Here is a 21,444-nt window from a genome sequence, read left to right on the forward strand (position 1 = left end):
AGGGTACCTTGAGTACCTCTATCGGTTCTCCCTTCTATTCCAGTCTTGTATTGTTCGTGGAAAGAAGGATTGTTGGTATGCCTCTGTGTGGGCTCTAATCTCTCTGATTTTATCCTCATGGTCTCTTCGCGAGATATACGTAGGAGGGAGAAATATACTGCTTGACTCTTCGGTGAAGGGTTCTCGAAACTTTGACAAAAGCCCGTACCGAGCTACTGAGCGTCTCTCCTGCAGAGTCTTCCAATGGAGTTTATCTATCATCTCCGTAACGCTTTCGCGATTACTAAATGATCCCGTAACGTTTTCGCGATTACTAAATGATCCTGTAACGAAGCGCGTTGCTCTCCATTGGATCTTCTCTATATCTTCTATCAACCCTATCTGGTACGGATCCCACACTGCTGAGCAGTATTCAAGCAGTGGGCAAACAAGCGTACTGTAACCTACTTCATTTGTTTTCGGATTGCATTTCCTTAGGATTCTTCCAATGAATCTCAGTCTGGCATCTGCTGTACCGACGATCAACATTATATGATCATTCCATTTTAAATCACTCCTAATGCGTACTCCCAGATAATTTATGGTATTAACTGCTTCCAGTTGCTGACCGGCTATTTTGTAGCTAAATGATAAAGGATCTATCTTTCTGTGTATTTGCAGCACATTACACTTGTCTACATTGGGATTCAATTGCCATTCCCTGAACCGTGCGTCAATTCGCTGCAGATCCTCCTGCATTTCAGTACAATTTTCCATTGTTACAACCTCTCTATACACCACAGCATCATCTGCAAAAAGCCTCAGTGAACTTCCGATGTCATCCACCAGGTCATTTATGTATATTGTGAACAGCAAAGGTCCTATGACACTCCCCTGCGGCACACCTGAAATCACTCTTACTTCGGAAGACTTCTCTCCATTGAGAATGACATGCTGCGTCCTGTTATCTAGGAACTCCTCAATCCAATCACACAATTGGTCTCATAGTCCATATGCTCTTACTTTGTTCATTAATGGTTGTTGTTATGGGTGCAGCAGGAAAAGCATTTCTGAAAAGGAGAAATTTGTTAACATCAAATATAAATTTAATTATTAGCAAGTCTTTTATGAAAATATTTGCCTGGAGCATAGCCTTGTGTGGAAGTGAAACATAAAAGACAAAGAAATCAGAGAAGGAGAGAATAGTACCTTTTAAAACATGGTGTTACAGAAAACTCATTTAAAGCTGCTCTTCATTCTATTCTATCTTGCACAAGCCTCTTCATGTTTGAAGAACTACTTCAAAATACAACACTTTGAAACTCATTACTGTACTCATCCATTGGTCTCTCTCTTCAGTTTTTACTCCTCATACTTTCCTCCAGTAGGTATGAAATTGATGATTCCTTCATGCTTCAGGATGTGTCCTATTAACCAGTCCCTTCTTTTAGTCAAGTTATGCAATTAATTTCTTTTTTCCCCATTTGATTCAGTACCTCCTCATTAGTAATCAATCTACAGACATAATCTTTAGTATTCTTCTGTAACACCATGTTTCGAAAGATTCATATGAACTGAACTGTTCATCATTCATGTTTCATTCAGTACAAGGCTACACTCTAGACAAATACTTTCATATAAGTTAAATTTATATTTGATGTTCACAGACTTCTCTTTACAGAAATGCTTTTTTCTGCTACAGCCAGTCCACATTTCATATTCTCTCTATTTCAGATATTGTCAGTTACTTTGCTGCCCAAAGTTCAGAACTCATCAAAAAATTTTAATGTCTCATTTAATAATCTAATTCCTACAGTATCATCTGATTTAACTCAGATGCATTCAGTTATCCTTGTTTTACTTTCATTGATGTTCATCTTATAACCTCTTCCACACCTGAATGTCAAACTCTGACAGACTATATTTATAGATGTAGATCCATTCCAGACCTTCACTGTCACCCCAATCTTAAATGATCTATCAGACATTCATGGAGAGCACCTCCCTCTATATGACAATAGACCTCTCAAGAAAACAACATCCTCCCGGAAATCAATCAGACTTATGAACAAGGAGTCTCTGGAAATTTTTAACCATAAACTGCAGCATGAAGACTGGAGTTTTGTAAACAGGGCAGATAATGTTGATGCTTAGTTTAACATATTCATAAATGAATTCTTATCACATTTTGAAGAAGTTTTTCATAAAAAGTTTGTTAGGAACAATATTTCCTTGTCCTTAAAGAAGCCATTGATCACAAATGGGATTAGACAGTCATGTAAATCAAAGGGGTAACTTTATATTGCAGCTAGAGTGTCCAGGGACACAGAAATAACAAGCTACTTTAAAATTTATTGGAAGATCCTAAAGATAGTGGGTCCAATATCAGAAGCACAGTATTATGAAAAAGAAATTGATAACTCTACTAATAAAATGAAGACTATTTCACATTAAGTTATCAGGGAGACTGGAAGGAATAAAAAAAGACCTGTAGACAGCTTCAGAATCACACACAAAGGGAATCTTGTACAAAATCCTGAAATCATAGCTGATAGCTTCAATAAGCTCTTCCTGTCAGTGTCTGAATTAGTCAAATGCATATAGTAACTGAAATTGAAAGAACAGTTGCCTCCATAAAAAAATAAAAACTCCTGTGGAGTAGACAATATTTGTAGCAAGTTGTTAAAACAGTGTTGTGCTTCTGTAAATGATACACTGCGTCACATCTTCAACGCCTCTTTGCAATAAGGAATTATTTCTGAAAGACTTAAGTATGCTCTGGTCAAGCCTCTGTTCAAGCAAAATGATGTTACAAATTTCAGGGCAGTATCTCTCCGGACATCTGCATAAATTCAGTATTCATAGCAAAAATCAGTTTGGTTTCCAAAAAGGTCTCTTAGCAGAATAAGCAATCAGTTTCCTTTAATTTTTGCTGCAGATCTGATGATGGTCATTAAAGACTGAAACCAATAATCTGTTAACAAAAGTTTGTGACCATAGATGTAAATTACAGGAAACGTATTACATATACGGATCACTGTTTTTCAAGACAGTGTTGCAGCTTGTGAAAGAATAAGCAATCTATGCTCTTATAAATATGGTTTTGGAATCTCTAAATGAGAAAATGGTGACAACAAGTTTACTTTGTCATTTATGTAAAGTCTTTAACACTTTGAACTACCAAATACTGTTATCAAAGGCAGACCATTTATGAATACATGGTGTAGCAAATAACTCAGTATAGTCACACCTGAAAGACAGGAAACAGAAAGTAGTCGAACAATGGAAAATCCAGAATGGAATGTACCAATATTAGAGAAGGAAAGTTGCTACTTGCCATATAGCAGAGGTGCTGAGTCACAGATAGTCACAACAAAAAGAATCTCACAATTATAGCTTTCAGGCATTAAGGCCTTTGTCAACAATGGACACACATACACATACACACTCACACAAATGCATCTCACACACATGACTGTAGTCTCAGCCAACTGAAACCACACTCAGAAAGTAGTCTTAGATAGATTAAACAGTTTGTGTGGTGGCATGGCTTCATCAGAATACAGAAGCATTAACTGTGGATTGCCACAAGGATCTATTCTTGGTCCTTTACTATTCCTGATATGTATAAATGATTTACCTCATTCTACAATGATATAATGTAATTCTACCGTCTTTGCACATGACACTAACATAATGGTTAATGGTTGTAAATGTAAAATGTTCAAGACTCTGTTAATTATAATGTTATATATTTAATCAAACAGTTTCCTGCTAATGGTCTTTCACTAAACTTTAGTTAGACTAATTTCATTCATTTCATTTCCAACTGCCAAAATTGAGGAAGAAATAACTGTTAAAATATGACACACAGGTAACAGAAACAGTTGAAGTAACAAAATTTCTGAGAGTTAAGACTGACTGGTCCCATCTTATTTTATATATTTACAAGATTATCAATTTTTACTCTGTGAATGACCTCTGACCATGGAAGCTTAAGCACTGCAAAAGCAACATACTATGGTTACTGCCATTCATAGATGTCGTATGGAATTATTTTCTCGGAAAATCAACCCCTAGCACAGAAAATATTCATTGCTCAGAAGCCTGTTGTAAGAGTGACATGTTGCAGAAGCCTATTATGGAAACTTTCAGTTATTACAACTACATCTCAATACATATATTCACTTACGTGTTTCATCAGTAAAAACACTGATTTATGCCATTGTAGCTGTGAATACCACCAGTACAATTCAATGGGGAAGCATGATTTTCACAATGAATGTAAAAATTTGAAAGAAGTGCAATACTCTGGTATAAATATATCTAATGCTCTTCCTCAAGAAATTAAATGGGAGATAGGCAACAAAACTACATTTAAAGAGCTTCTGAGGTAATTTGTTTTAGCCATGTCATTTCACAGTTTGGAAGAATTTTTGAAACACAGTGAAAAACTGCCTTAAAACATCAAAAAACCTGTAACAAATTTATGGAAAGGAAAGTTGCTACTCACCATACAGCAGAGATTCTGAGTCACAGATAGACATAACAAAAAGACTGTCACAAATAAAGCTTTCAGTCATTAAGGCCTTCATCAACAATAGACCCCCCCCCCACACACACACACACCCCTTACACACGACTGCAGTCTCAGGCAACTGAAATCACACTGCAAGCAGCAGCGTCTGTGCATGATGGGAGTGACAACTGGGTGGGAGTAAGGAGGAGGCTGTTGGGGGGGGGGGGGTGCTCATGTGGTGGGGGAGGGGACAGTGAAGTGCTGCAGGTTAGATGTTGGGCTGGGGAGAGGTGGGGAGGGGGGGGGGCAGTAGTGGAAAAAGAGAGAAGTAAAAAGACTGGGTGTGATGGTGGAATGACAACTGTTTAGTGCTGGAATGGGAACAGGGAAGGGGTTGGATGTATGAGGACAGTGTCTAACAATGGTTGAAGCCAGGAGGGTTATGGGAACATATGATGTATTGCAGGGAAGTTCCCACCTGCACAATTCAAAAAACTTTCTGTCAGTGGGAAGGATCCATATGGCACTGGCTGTGAAGCAGTAATAGAAATGAAGGATGTCATGTTTGGCAGTGTGTGCAGCAACAGGGTGGAATCACTGAACAATAAACAACATTGCAAGACATTTGTCATGTTTGCTGCCAAAAGGTGGCCTAACGGCAAGCACCAGCACATATAATTTCAGTGCTCTGTAACGTCATTGGATGATGTTTCCAGACATAGTTTCCTATCCTCAGTTTGTTCCTCATGACATCCTCTACAGTAACTTGAAGTTTGTTGTAACACCCTGTATCTTGCTTCTACCTTTCAGCTTTCCCTTCTTTGCTTATTAATTTTCCATCTGAGCTCTCTATATTGATACAACTGTTTCCTTTTTCCCCAGAGGTTTGCCATTTTGCAGTTCCTATCAGTCTCAGTTTTTAGAGATCTGTATTTCATTTTGCCTACTTTATAAACTGCAGTTTCATATTTTTTCCTTTCATCTATTATGTTCAACATTTTTGCATTGTCAAATGATTTCTTCTGGGCTTTGTCATTTTGCCATTTTGGTCCTCTGCTGCCTCTACTATTTCATCTCTCAGGTTTACACCTTTGTCTTCTATTGTGTCCCTTACACATACAATCAATTATTGCCTAAATAACATTGTCGAAACTCTCAACAACCTCAGGTTCTTTCAACTTGCCCAGGTACTACCTTCTTAATTTACTATGTTTCTGCTATTTCTTCAGTTTTAATATGCAATTCATATTCAAAGAATTATCATCAGAATCTACATTGCCACTGGAAATGTTTTGTAGTTTTAAATCTGGTTTTGGAATCTTTGTCTTATCATTATGTTAATCTTTTTGGAGCCTTCTTGTATCTCTACATTTCTTCCACATATAAAACTTATTTTTAATGCTTTTTTACCAAGTATTAATGTTGGTTAAATAGTAGTCTTTACTATATTGTCGAATATCTAGAAAATCAAATTTCTTACCCAATATCTACTAGCAACCTGTTAAAGGTTTTTACACTAGATATAAAACTCCAGTCTAAATCCTAAACTAGTACACAGAATCTGTGTGGAAATTATGTTTACTTCCAGCTTTGTGGTTGCGAATTTCACAGTTCATCCAAAATTATGTCTTATCCTGCCACCTGGAATTCATGGAAGTATCTTACTAACAGAAAAGAAAGGAGCATAGGCTGCAACTGAGAGATGAAGGAAGGACTTATTTGCAGGGAATTCATTTTACTCAATAACAATGTATAAACTGTGATAGTATATAAGTTCTTAAACATCAAGTTCGCATTACCCATACTGTGAATCTTGCCGTGGTGAGGTGATTTGAGTTCCTTAATGATATAGTTAGCCATCTTGTAGGTGCAACTACAACACAGGGATATCTGTGGAATGGCCAGACAAAACAAAGGTTCTTAAAGGGGAGCAGCAGCATTTTGAGTATTTACAGACACAATAGTCTGGATAATTAACTGATATGGTCTTGTAACACTAGTCAATATGGAGTTCCTCTGTTGGTACTGCAAACAGCTGAAAGCAAGGGGAAACAATAGCCATAAATTTTCCTGATGGCATGCAGCTCTACTGTATGGTAAATGATGATGACATCCTCCTAGATAGAAACCTGTGGGGTAAAAACAATATTATGAAACGGATAGATTGCTACTCACCATGAAGATGACCCATTAAGTTTAAGACAAGCACAACAAAATACTGATACACATTGTGCTCTTAGCCAAAGCCTTCTTCCAAAAAGAAAAGAAAACACACACATTCATACAGGCAAGCGTTTTTGTGTGTGTGTGTGTGTGTGTGTGTGTGTGTGTGTGTGTGTGTTATTTTTTTTTTTCTTTTCTTTTCTGAAGAAGGCTTTGGCTGAAAGCTCACAGCTCCATGCTATTCATCACTCCAGTCATTATAGATCATGATGTTATCACAGTGACAACGATTAATAAAGTTAATAAATCCCTCAAGAAGGCTAGGGGAGTTTTTATGCTGGGAAGAGCAGTTAAAGTATTGTTGAAATCATACTTAGACAATGAATGGAGATCATTTAATTCCAGTATGTTGGAAACAGAGTATCCCACCATGGTAGTCGAGAGTGCTAATGCGCTGCTTCCTGAACTCAGATAGGCACGCTGGCAGCTTTCCAAAGCTGTTTCACAGAGGAAGACTGCAATATAGTTCCTTCTCTAGATTGTCACACTGATGACAAAATGGTAGATATTGAAATAGATTACAGAGGGATAGAAAAACAATTAAAATCACTCAAAAGAGGAAAGGTCACCGGACCTGATGGGATACCAGTTCGATTTTATACAGAGTACATGAAGGAACTTGCCCCCTTTCATGTAGTGATGTACAGTACATCTCTAGAAGAGCATAGCATTCCAAAAGATTGGAAAATGGCACAGGTCATCCCCATTTTCAAGAAGGGACGTTGAACAGATGTGCAGAACTATAGACCTATATCTCTAACATCAATCAGTTGTAGAACTTTGGGACATGTATTATGTTTAAGTATAATGACTTTTCTGAAGACTAGAAATCTACTCTGTAGGAATCAGCTCGGGTTTCAAAAAAGACAACCGTGTGAAACCCAGCTGATGTTATTCGTCCATGAGACTCAGAGGGCCAAAGACACGGGTTCCCAGGTACCGTATTTACTCGAATCTAAGCCGCACTTTTTTTCCGGTTTTTGTAATCCAAAAAACCGCCTGCAGCTTAGAATCGAGTGCAAAGCAAGCTGAAGTTCTGAAAAATGTTGATAGGAGCCGCCACAACTAACTTCTTCCGTCGAATATATGTAGCGCTACACAAGCATCCTTTGTAGGCACAAAGATAAATACTGGCGCCAAAACCTCTGCGTCAGTAAATAAAATTAAAAAAAAAAAAAAAAAAAATTGGAAGACTAGCTTTTTTTCTCCGCCCGAGTTTCGACCACTGCATTTTCATACATTATCCAATGAAGTAAATACAAATTCCGTATTGTTCATCTTCGAATTTCAATGTACTACGAAAATCCGACTGGTAATACTGGGATTTTTGTCAATATGGCCAACTCTACGTTCTGAATTTTTTCCTACCTGTGAGAAGAAATGGTTGCTAATAGGAACCTGATGAAATGTGAATCACATGCAGTATTCTCTTCACCATAAGAATAATACGAATATAAACATTTTGCCATGTATTCTTTCGTGTTTGCTTCTATCTCATTTAAATCCTGTCTGCCAAATAAACTACGAAACTAGAGTGAGACAACAGCAAACGCGGAAGAATATACGTATCATGTCATGTTTATATTCGTATTACTCTTATGCCTAATAGTGATACAGTCAGAAATGAAGCACGGCAACTGACTAGATTTTTAAATCTAAGATGACTAATTTCTGTGCAGAATTTGATGTACTAAAGAAGCGGCCGCAAAGATTTTCAAACGGAGAAAAATTTTCGCCAAACTCTCGTTCAGAACGTGTTCTATCATACGCAGTCTATTATTTGGTTCTTGTTGATCATTATCAAAGAAAGCAGCAGTGTAAGTAACAACAAATAGCAGTCTCTTGCCATTGTTTCGCTAATGAGACGATTCCTCTCTTTTTTTAATTGTAGGCGGCGGTAGCGCACACAAAAGCAAGCCATGCCGCGAGCAGCAACAGGCCGTAAACACGCACTATCAGAATGCGACAAACAATGCATGACACAGTATAGTAATGCATTTTGAGCTTGGAGTGACTGACGTAAACACCTATAACATAGAAAACGGCACTTATCAGATCAAAGCAAAATAAACAATCGATTCAAACCAGACGAAGCACGTGAAAAAGAAAGGGTATCCGTATAAATACAGACAGAGCGCCTGACGCATAGCAATGGCTATCTGGTAAAGCTTAACTGCTAAGCTTTCGACTCGAACCAAACTACTGTAGCTGTATCGTCATTCATTCGACCTAAATTGTGTCTCATATTACAATGGACCAACTTTGTTTCGATTTGGAGGTGCGGCCTAAAACTTTTCTCTCTCCTTGAATTTCGAGTCTCAAATTTCAGGTGCGGCTTATAGATTTGGGAATTTTTTTTTTTTTCCTTTATTTCGAGTCTCATTTTTCAGGTGCGGCTTAGATTCGAGTGCGGCTTACATTCGAGTAAATACGGTAGATGCCATGTTTCTTGACTTCCGCAAGGCATTTGATACAGTTCCCCACAGTCATTTAATGAACAAGGTAAGAGCATTGGACACACACCAGTTGTGTGATTAGATTGAAGAGTTCCTAGATAATTGAATGCAGCATGCCATTCTCAATGGAGAGAGATCTTCTGAAGTAAGAGTGATTTCAGGTGTGCCACAGGGGAGTGTCGTATGACCATTGTTTGCCCAGTGCTTGAATATTGCTCACCAGTGTGGGATCAGTACCAGATAGGGTGGACAGAAGAGATAGAGCAGCATGCTTCATTACAGGATCATTTAGTAATCACAAAAGCATTACAGAGATGATAGGTAAACTCCAGTGGAAGACTCTGCAAGACAGACATTCAGTAGCTTGGTATGGGCTTTTGTTGAAGTTTCGAGAACATACCTTCACCGAGGACTCAAGCAGTATATTACTCCCTCAAATGTATGTCTTTCAAAGCCACCATGAAGATAAAGTCAGAGAGGTTAGAGCCCACACAGAGGCATACCAACAATCTTTCTTTCCATGAACAGTACAAGACTGGAATAGAAGGGAGAACCGATAGAGGTATTCAAGGTATCCTTGGTCCACACTGTCAGGTGGCTTGCAGAGTATTGATGTAGATGCAAAAAGTTTAAACTGACTGCAAATTGCACTCTGGAGAAGTATGTGTCAAGCAGGTGAATTAATAATGGAAAAGACTCACTGTGGTTTACTGATAAAATTCAGAAAAATGCTGTAGAGCTTAGAATCTTGCACTCTCAGTTCAAAAAATGATGTGTAAATAATGACAGGCAAAAATTAGTAGAATTTGTGTATGTACAAGAAAACCACACATGAAGCATAAAACTTCCACCTTCATACCTCAGTGAAACATTGTGCTGAGAACCTCAGAAAATTCTGGTCCTATGTAAAATCACTAAGTGCATTGTAGGTTTCTATACAGTCATTCATTGTCCAATATGGTGTGGCAATACAGGACAGCAAAAGGAAAAATGAAGTTTTAAATTTCATGTTTGAAAAATCAGTCATGCAGAAGGATCTGACTGGCACACAGATTACTGTATGGAGGACATAGAAACAGATATCCCTGGCACTGAGAAGCAATTGAAAGAGTTGAAAACAAATAAGTTGCCAGACCTGGATCAGCATCCCAATTTGGTTTTACAGAGAGTACTCTTTGGCATTGGTTCCTTACTTAGCCTGTCTTTATTGAGAACTTCTTCTCCAGTACAAAGTCCCAATGATTGGAAAAAAGTGCAGGTGACTCCTACATATGAGAAGGGTAAAAGAACAGAAGCACAAAATTACAGCTCAATGTTCTTAACAATGGTTTGCTGCAGAATTAGTGAGCATATTCTAAGTTCAAATAAAATAAATTTCCTTGAGACAGAAAAGTTTCTGTCCATGCATCAACAAAGATTTAGAAACCATTGCTTTCGCAGAATTCAGGTTGCCCTTTTCTCACATTATAACCTGTGAAATATGCATCAAGGGCAACATGCAGGATCAGTATACCTAGATTCCTGGAAAGCAACTGACACTGCACCACATCGAAAAAAGTTAATGCAGATCCAACCACATGGAGTAGGTTCCCAGATAAAGGAGTGGCTTGAAGACATCTTAAGCAACAGAACACAGTGTGTTGTCTTGGACAGTGAGTGTTTGTCAGAGACAAAAGCATCATCATTAAAGACCCATTGAAGTGTGATAGGATTGCTCTTGTTTTCTATTTACAAAAACAGTCTGTCTGATAGGGTGAGCAGCAAGCTGTGATTGTTTGCTGATGATGCTATAATATACAGGAAAGTGTCATCATTGAGTGACTGTAGGAGGATACAGGATGACAGACAGAATTTTTGTTTGACAAAAGGCAGCCTGGTCTAAATGTAGAGAAATATAAGTTAGTGCAGATGAGTAGGAAAAACAATTCTGTAATGTCTCAGTATCATATTGGGGTGTGCTGCTTGACACAGTTCTTTTCATTAAATATGTATGCATAATGTTGCAAAGTAATAAAAAATGAAATGAACACATATGGGTGGTAGTAGGGAAGGTAAATGGTTGACTTCAGTCAGAAAAGATAAGAGGAAATTGTGCTCATATGTAGGTGTATAGAGACTCATTTTTCTCTTGCTCCATTTCTGAGTCAGAAAAGAGGAGATTGGTAATGCTACATGGTACCCTCCATCATGACCTGTGTGGTGGCTTGCAGAGTAAGCATGTAGCTGTGATGGTGGTTTAGTGAAAATAAAGCTAATGCTCTTTGGAACTTACCAGATATGTCTCAAAAGATAAAACATCTTTGCTCCTCCATTCCTACATATTATACTTTACAATGAAAATCAATGTCAGATCATTACTTCTGAAATGTGAACATTATCTTCAATTAGTTGATAAATGCAGCTGAATAATAATTAAATCATTACTGAATTAGGTAAAATACTTTTTAAATATTATTGTCAGTACCTGTGTAATAAGCTCTTTGGCACTGTCAGACACTTCTTCCCACAATGGAGAAGTAAAGTTTGGGGGTTCAAACATGTAGCTGTCTCTTTCAGCTTCACTGCTATCATTCCATGGTTCAAAACCACAAAGCCTGTGAAAAATAAAAACACACAATAAGTGATGAAGGCATCATTTATATTTCCCACAAAAGTCTTATTGTCACTGATTACCTTATTAAAATATTACCTGCCACCAATATTATGAATTGTATTGTCTCATGTGAGACTATTTAAAAAAGGTTCTGAAAATTTTTAATTTTAAAGAAATAAAACTGAAGTACTGGTAGCAATACGTTTATAATATATAATGTACAAACACAAAACTGTAACATAATTAATAACTGTACTCAGCTGGGTGACAAACACAAACTACACCTTTTTGTGGAAAAAGCCCCGGATTAAGTTAACACTGAAATATAATGAGATGAACATAGAAGTGTACTTAAGATGAAATTAGTGACTAAGACTGGATAGAGAGGGCATTCATGTAGAACTACTTGGAGTGTTAGACCAAGCTCAGATAATGAAGAGGCCTCAAAGAAAGTGACTATCTGTAAATTACTACCAGAATGTCTCTCTAATATTGACACAGTATCAGTTTGTCAGAGATTTTGCAATGAGCATAATGACTGGTCTCTGGGAAGCTGATTTGTCATACATGGCATTATGTCTAATACTGGGCATTTTATTATGACAGTGATGTGTGTGTGGAATCTGTGTAGGGTTAGGGTCAAACACGACAAGTGGGAACTAGATTATGCTATTTGCTAAAATAAGCACCAGCTAAGCTCTGTCTTGTACTGAAAACCAAACCTAAATAAACAATAAGGCTTGATTCATTGTGATGGAAAGCTGCAACAGGTGTGGACCTTTCTGAATAATCAGTGTGAATGCATCTAATGTAGGCCAGACTGGAGGCAAGCCATTGGCTTAGCTTCCACTGTCCAGGAAACACAAATGCCGCAGACTATGACAGAAATGTGGCTGAATCAGTGGTATACTGGGCTGCAAAATGAAGTGTGTTAAGATGAGTACTGCTTCAAGGTGTCCTGCTGATATCATCACATACATATTAGAAGCTAACATGGTGACCATAATCTGGCAGTCTAAAATGTTGAGCTGTATGGCAGACAAACCCAAGTTGTTGGTTACAACATGTGATCTCAACACCTACATATTCAGGAGAGTCTGAATAGTAACTTCTGCATAAGGGATATTTGAGAGAATGAGGTAACATCCCTCCTTCAGACAATTACACATGTCACATTTCAACAGGAGACTGCCCAACATCATATGGTGAGGCTTATGTAAGGCTTTTGTAAATAACAAAAAGTACTGCTCCTTCTCTGGCCAACATGTACACCTGACTGCCCATTACACATTTCTATGATATTGTTGGTTAACAATTTGTGCATCAGTATCCTTCAACAGCCTCTGTTGATGCTTTCACCTGAAGGGACATTCATTACAAATATTTCTGAAGCTCTTTCATTCTATAATTAGAATTTCTGATTGCAGCACACAGTGGCCTAATAACATTTCTTCTCAGACATTACACTCAATAAATTCAAAGAAAAAAAAAACAATTTCCACACTGGCTGCTCAGTTGAAATGAATACAATACTTTATTCAGTGCTACTAACCAGTTTACACCTTAGTTCATTTTGAAGCACAGTTATAATAGTGACAAATTTCATTTCATTTTCAGTGACAAATGTATTAATAATTTACTATTATTAAATTGCTATTAATTATTTGTACTTACTCATGCTAAAATTAAGATAATAAAAGTAGGAAGAAAGTCAATACTTAAAATTACAAAACTCTCTCCCATTTTCACTCACACCTAACAAGGCATGAGCAGAGTAAACTGTGCAGTGTTGTCAATATTAAAATGTGCTATTAATATCCCAACTAAAGCATAGGATAAAGGTTCAAAAATATCAGAAATGTGTCTGGATGATAACTTACCAAAAAAATTTAAAAAATGGGATGAACTAGTGACAATGGTAATGCATTAAAACTTTCTTTCTAACAGTTTGTGGAGCAAGTCAGACATATCACAAAATCTTAAAAGTTGTATCACATTTTTCTCATTGTTAACTAAAATATAAAACAGATCTGGTCATATACTAATCTCTGTCCTCATGTCTGAATATAAAATATATTCTGTTAAAATGTGGAGTACTGTAATCTGTACAACACAGCAACCATACAGCAGAAGGCCCTCTCACCGTAGCAGGAAGCCATGTGTCATCAGACAGTGTCCTGTCTGAAGATGAATGAGAAGGACTTCATGTCATCTCAGGGACCAGATGGTGGCACCCCATTACTGACTAGTAGTTGGTTTTCCTAACCACAACTTATTGTTTGTCCCCTTTAGCCACTCTTTTTCCTACTGATGAATGACCCTGTACCTCAATAGAGCCAAAACTAGTTTTGGGGTCTATAATCCATCATCAGGAGGATATTATGTACCTCTGTAGCAGCAACACACATATCACTTAATGTGATGGAATCTGAAATCCATCCTGTCACATATTATACAGGCTGTCTTGTATTTTACTGATGTCAGCCTGTGTACTACATAATAGGACAGATTTTGGATCCTATCACATTAAGGGATATGTGTGTCACTGCTTTAGAGATACATAATATCTAGTGATGATCAGTTATAAACCTGAAAATTGGTTTTACCAAATAAATATTTATAGTGCAACTCATGGTGTATAGATAATGTCCCTTAATAAAAATCTGAAAACTGCGAAGCACCAAGCATTCAGGATTTTTACATGTATATAGCTTGTAGGGAGACAGTACAATGACCTAACTGGTGGCATTGACTGCCACATCTGTAGTCATAGTAGTAGCAGTAGTAGTAGTAGTAGTAATAGCAGTAGTACTTGCAGTTCTAACAACACTATCATGAGAAGGGTAGATTGCTACTCACCACATACAGGAGATGTTGAGTTGCAAACAGGCAAAATGAATTCTTCAGAGATATTTCTGAAGAAGGTCTTTTGGTGGAAAGCTTAAACGCTTAGCAGTCATTCATTGTGCCTGTCTGTGACTCAGTGCCTCATCTGTGTGGTGAGCATCAATATGTCCTTTTCATAACATTGTCATTATTCAACCTGGGCTTTTCATTGTTTGGTAGTAGCTCTATTCATCCATGGATTACATTTACAAGGAGACTGAAAATGTCATGGTATTAAAATTTAAGAACTACTAAAATAGCATACATGGAAAACCTTAATCAGGTTGGGTGGGTGAAGACTGGAACATCCACACTCTTGAATATACAGCTAGCATGTTTAAAACAGTGCTATATCATTTGGTTTATCTGCAGTGTACAATACTGTTTTGTAAAGAAATTATTTGATAACGTGAAAGACTAGTGCTAAATTTTTCATTCATTTCTCACTCTTAATCACTGTGCACAAAATACACACATTGTTTCACAATGTAACACTACACATCATATCGGCTTACCTCAGGACCACAGTGATGAAGATTGATTTTCCTGTTTATGTGCTGGAATTTCCAGTTTACAAACCTCAAAACTGATCCAGCATTTGTCTATGATAAGTGAGATATTGAACTCAGAGAGTGGATGAATATTAGTATTGTACATTCCATGGCTTTCTGAGTAACGTTTTCTTTTAGTAATATCTTTAATCATCTTGGTTAATTTATTTTGCAGTTTTATTTATCAGTAGAAGTTGTAAAACAGAAAACAATTATATAGCTAACAAATGAGTGTATATATGAACAGTTTTAACTATAAGACACTGGCTGTGCCACACTGATGATAGGACTCTATGGGTGTAACATGTTGTTGACATATTGTTTGCAAGTATCTTGGTGTGCTCACATTAGTTCAACAAAGAATCAATATTCATTTCTAGAAATTATGTGTCACTTACACAGTGTATAGAGGTATCATTTGCATTTAATTTAACAGTCATTTTCCCTCTAGAATCTTAACTTCATGGCATCTGTTTTCTTTATACTGTCTCACTTTACAGCATACTGACCAACTATAAACTTCCTCCAAGAAATCATTTGATTTCTTTTCAAGGAGTTATCCTGTTTTTTAGTGACTGATATTTTTATCATCAGCACACTGAATTTTTCCCTTGACTAACACCACTGGAAAAGTCATTGATGTATAGGAGGAACAATATTATCCTAATATGTTATTCTGTGGAATTCCTGTATAAATAAATGTTGTCTGTGTATGTCTAGCACTCTTTGAGGTTTGTATTATCTTTAGTCTTTGTACACTGCCTGCTAGATATGATCAGAATCAGTATTTAGCTACAGTATCACCTGCTTCAGTGTCCACAAGATCACATAAAACTTTGCAACATGTGAGATGTATTCAGTAAGTAATGCAGCACATTTTTTTCTCAGCTAATTTCAGTTGAAAATATATATAATTTGATGTGTGACTTTGTGGAGTTTTCCTACTTCAGCCTCTATAGTTTCATGAAGTTGTGGTAGGTGGGAGCACTATTCCCAGCCTTCAAAACGGCATCTCTGGTAGAGGTGCATTCCAAGCAAAGAGCTGTCATTGAGTTTCTTTTGGCAGAAAATTAGAGGATCACAGATATTTGTAGGCACTTGCAGAATCTCTACAGAGACCTTGCCGTGAACAAAAGCATGGTGAGTCATTGGCCAAGGCATCTGTCATCACAGCAACAAGTTCACACAAACCTGTCTGATCTCCCATGTGCCTGCCAGCTGCAAACAGTGGTGACTCCTGCATTTTTGGAACATGAGGATACGTTCATGTCATATGCAAAAAAGGCAAGTGAACTTCTCCATCTCTGTGACAGTACAAGGCCTGAAACAAGTATTCACACCCACGAGTAGCCCACAAAACTATATTTGCCTGTTTTTCCTCATCCACCCTACAGCCCAGATCTTGCACCTTCTGACTTCCATCTGTTTGGCCTAGTGAAGGATGCACTCCATGTGAAGCAGTTTGTGGACGATGAGGAGTTTATTGATGCAGCAAGACATTGGCTCGAACCCTGCCCAGCGGAGTGATACTATGCACCAAAGGCCATCCCAGTCAGGTGGCAAAGGCCAGTGCACTGAACAGAAATTATGTAGAAAAATAGGGTTTTGTAGCCAAAAGAATGAGAAATAATATTGTGTATTGGAACCCTGAATAAACCAACCTGCTTTCAGAAAAAAAGTGGTGGATTACTTACTGAATACCCTTTTTATATAGTAAATTCATTTGGTAAATGAATCTGTATGATGTATTCAAGGAAAACCACTAAATAGCCACATGAATCTCCCCTACTGACCAATTTGTCACTACAGCTACATAGTTGTTGTGTTTACATAAACTTTTATTAAGCTTTGAATTAAAAACATATGCAAGAATACCAACTGTCCTGTATCTTACTAAGTTTAAAACTATTCTGGCTTCTTTAGTAACCAAGGTGACAATTGGCTCCATTCCTGGGTCAGGGTTCTTATTTGACCCACATTAAGTGTTGCAATGCTATGCATTGTACAGATTCAAAAAGGCTATGTTGTTCTTGAAGTAGTTGTGAAAACTGCTTTCATGGAATGCTGAGAAACAGTTTGATGAGCTGGTGAATCTGGAACAGCAGAGAAATTGTAAGAATGATTCACTATAAGGAGCTGTCACTGGATGGCAAATGGTAACTCCTCAGCCTCATCATGGAGGCTGCATATAGGGCTGGTCTTATAAGCACCTGTGGCCAGACTAATATTCTCGTGGAGGATAGCATCAACAATCTTGAGGTAACTAGGTCTTGCTGATCCATAAAGGATGCCTCCATAAGTGCATCCAGGGCCATACAAAACCTTTACAAACTGGATGTGCCATGTTTACTCCCCAGGACCTGTGACTAAGGACGACAATTTTGAATGAAATATGAGGCCCAGAAATCTCAGATTTAAAAAAAAAAAATTAAATTAGTGTCCTTCATTTGCAGGCCTGATATACTGAAATGACAACAAGAATGGTTAAAATCCACACAAACACACTTAACTGTAGAAAATATGAAATCAGTATGAGCCAAGTCACCTATTCTTACAACCTGCAAGTTGCAATTGGTGAGTTGCTGTTACTGGGTTGATAGAGGAAAGAAAGAATGCAAAGTCACCCACAAACAAAGAACACTCCACTGAGTTCCATACCATATAGGTTATACCGTTAATAGTAACTGAGAACAGAGGTGCACTTAAACTACTGTCTTGAGGGACACTATTCTGCTGATAAAATCTGTCAGACAGAGCTTCAACAATTTGGCATCTAAAAAACCACTGTGATAGGAAAAACTGTATGAGTACAGGCAATCTTGCAAAGAAACCCCATTGATGGAGCTGTGTGAGAATATTTGTGCATCCAAGTAGTTCGTAATACTTGTCTATATAAAAAAAATATGCCCACTAGGTGCTGTCTCCACAGGAAAGACTGTGATATAGTCATCTGCAGCAATGTCAATTTGTCAACAATGGATCAATGCCTCCTGTCATTAAACTGAGAATGCCAAAAAAATTCCTTGGTCTCAATGGCGTAAACAAGGTGCGGCTTACCATGTGCTACAGGATCTTTACTACACAGTTAGTTAAGGCAACACTTTGATAACTTTCAGGACCAGACTCCTATGTATTAGTCCTGTAGGGATCATAAACACAAGATTACACTAATTAAAGTGCACACAGATGCTTTTAAGCAGTTGTTCTTCCTGTGCTCTGTAACTGAATGAAATGGAAAAAAAGCTTTAATAAATGGTCTAATGGGAAGCACCCTTTGCCATGTACTTCACAGTTGTTTGAAAGGTATGGGAATAGATATAGAAGGAACAAATCATCATAAATTGTCATCCTCATCATCATCATCATCATCATCATCATCATCATCATCATGATTTACTCTTCACTCTAGTGAGGCAGATATGGTTGAGCATGAGCCCATCCCGGAGTGTTCTATCCATCCATTCATTGATTTCAATGTGACTAATATTGTACAGCTCATGCAGTGTATTTGGGAATCTGTTTCCCTCATATACCTCAAGATCTTTCTTTAGGACTTTTGCCTGGTACACTCTTTCAAAATAGTTTTAAAGCTCATTTTTAAAGTTCTGTCCCACAGCAACTGCAGAAGGTGTAAAGAAAGAGACTGTCCATAAAGTGACAGCTGAAGGGAGTCTCCTGAAACATTATTAATATAGTAGGTAAGCTTTCAAAACTTAAAATCAGCCAGTGAATGGAAAATTTCTGACAACAACTAGAGGCAGGTACAAATAATGTCTTACTGTCTGAAGCAAAACATACTACCATAACAAAAAGCAGAAAATTGTGTGGGATTGGTCTTTAAACATCCTACAACTATAAAAAAAAAAAAAATTTCAAGCACCTTATTTGCCAAATGAAAAGGAGAATATTCTCACCATGGGAACTACAAGGCAAAGTGATGAACAATGAAACTTTGCCTTGATTATAGACTTTGTTGATCTGGAAATGACACAAAGCATACAGAGTGCAGCTAAATTCATATTCCAAAAAGTCATAGATGCTAACAGAATTGACAAATAAAAGTGCAAAATACTTAGCAAATTAGTTCTTGAAGCATATAAAGGCAAATGACGTACATGATGTACATAATCACACCAAGGCTCCAGATGTCAGAAGGTGGTCCAAATCCTTTATTCAGCAGCACTTCTGGAGCTGAAAAATACAAGATTTTGATTATTTTGTATATATACTCTGTACATATATAAACCATTAAACTGCACTGAAGAAACCCCTGATGTCAGTCTTAAAATTATACTGTCTTAGAGTATTAAGTGAAAGTCTATAGTAATTGCACTATTAGTCATACATTTCTCTCTCTCTCTCTGAGCGCGCGCGCACACCCGCGCGCGTGTGTCTGTGTGTGTGTGTGTGTGTGTGTGTGTGTGTGTGTGTGTGTGTGTGTGTGTCCATGCTCTGCAGAAAACTGCAAGTTTTAAAGTTGAGATGAGATCTAATGGTCTTGTCATGAGTCTGTACACAGCTCATTTCTTTCTCTACTCTGTGAATGGTCAATTTTCATGTCTTGTATCATTATCAGGATTTTCTATTACAGTGACTGAACTGTAATTGTTCATATGCAGTTAGTGTTGAAAAAGAAAAGATTCCTGGAATTACAACTGAAGGCATTCTAAAATGTAATATGAATGTAGAGTTGTTGTCTACTAAATGACTAAAATCACAATGGTGATAAACATAGTAAATAAACAGTGAAAGGATCTCTGTCTGAAAGCAAGATGATTCTGTTTTTGTTGTTGTGGTCTTCAGCCCTGCGACTGGTTTGATGCAGCTCTCCATGCTAATCTATCCTGTGCAAGCTCCTTCATCTCCCAGTACCTACTGCAACCTACATCCTTCTGAATCTGTTTAGTGTTTCACTAATTCCCACTATATCTAACTTTAACCTATCCATTTCCCTTTTTAAATTTTCTAACCTACCTGCCCGATTAAGGAACCTGACATTCCATGCTCCGATCCGTAGACTGCCAGTTTTCTTTCTCCTGATAACAACGTCCTCTTCAGTAGTCCCCGGCCGGAGATCCGAATGGGGGACTATTTTACCTCCGGAATATTTTACCCAAGAGGATGTCATCATCATTTAACCATACAGTAAAGCTGCATGTCCTCGGGGAAAAATTACGGCTGTAGTTTTCCCTTGCTTTCAGCCGTTTGCAGTACCAGCACAGCAAGGCCGTTTTGGTTAGTGTTACAAGGCCAGATCAGTCAATCATCCAGACTGTTGCCCCTGCAATTACTGAAGATGATTCTGAGATGATGTAAATGAAAGTAGATACATATAGTATTAGGATTAGCACCCAAAAATTTTAGTTGATGCCACTTTGTCTCTCTTAACATAATAACATCACATAATTTGTACATATACAGGATGTCCAAAAGTTTTAGCATAAAATGAGATGGATGGTAGAGGATCCTAAGCTTAGTATTTCGATATAAAGCAGTAATGGAGGACAGTGAATATTCTAGGGAGTATTAAGACCTGAATGAGCAATATATACAAAGCTCGTGTTTATAAGCTACTGAAGAAATCTCGTTTCACGTAACTGCTCCAATTCTTATAGGGAATTAGCAACTTTTAGCTCAACAGTTTAAAAGATAATGAACAGGCTTAATTTAAAGTTATTTGTTCACTGCCTTGTAATACATTGCTCCAGCCAAAATGCAGCTCCACTGTGACTGCTGTGCATGAACATGGGATGAGTTGCTTGATGTTCATAAAAAGCTGGAAATTGCCCTGACAATTGCCCTGCTGTGAATCAGGTATTGGAAGGGCATTCAAGAGTATTATACCTGTGACACTGATATCAGAGGTACCCCAAGTTCTGTCCTCTCCTGCGGATCCTGTCTCCTCTGCAGAAAGTACAGGCTCTGCAATTAATCATCAACTTGACTGTGAGTGGCATATCAATGGTAGATTGGGAGCATGAAAGACTCAGGATCTTGTATCAGTCCTTGTAACCAACAAATTTGAGGTGCTGTCTTTCACCCATTTTGAGGGAACCTTTTTTTTTCTAGTGTGAAGAAGAGGCAAACACAAAAGGGTAGGGGTATATTAATCTTCAGCATTTCAAACACATGGCAAATGGTGGTACCCCTTTGGGAAATGGAAGCAAGGGACTGGAAAGGACACTAGGTGCACTCAGTGTGTATGCCTGGAGCCTCATTCAACATGTTGAAGAGGCT

At 37.7% G+C, this 21,444-nt stretch overlaps 1 protein-coding gene across 1 annotated transcript in view; it reads right to left on the bottom strand.

The window, feature by feature from the left end:
* LOC126094675 (calcium/calmodulin-dependent protein kinase type IV-like) overlaps positions 1–21,444 on the bottom strand; it is a 606,666-nt gene that overhangs the window by 35,461 nt on the left and 549,761 nt on the right. The window contains exons 7-8 of the mRNA XM_049909186.1: positions 19,323–19,398; positions 11,642–11,771 (exon numbers count right to left, since the gene is read on the bottom strand). Coding sequence (XP_049765143.1) covers positions 11,642–11,771; positions 19,323–19,398 — 206 coding nt within the window. The remainder of the gene's footprint in view (positions 1–11,641; positions 11,772–19,322; positions 19,399–21,444) is intronic.

This window comes from Schistocerca cancellata, chromosome 8 (assembly GCF_023864275.1).
Source record: "Schistocerca cancellata isolate TAMUIC-IGC-003103 chromosome 8, iqSchCanc2.1, whole genome shotgun sequence".
Classification (NCBI taxonomy): Eukaryota; Metazoa; Arthropoda; class Insecta; order Orthoptera; family Acrididae; genus Schistocerca; species Schistocerca cancellata.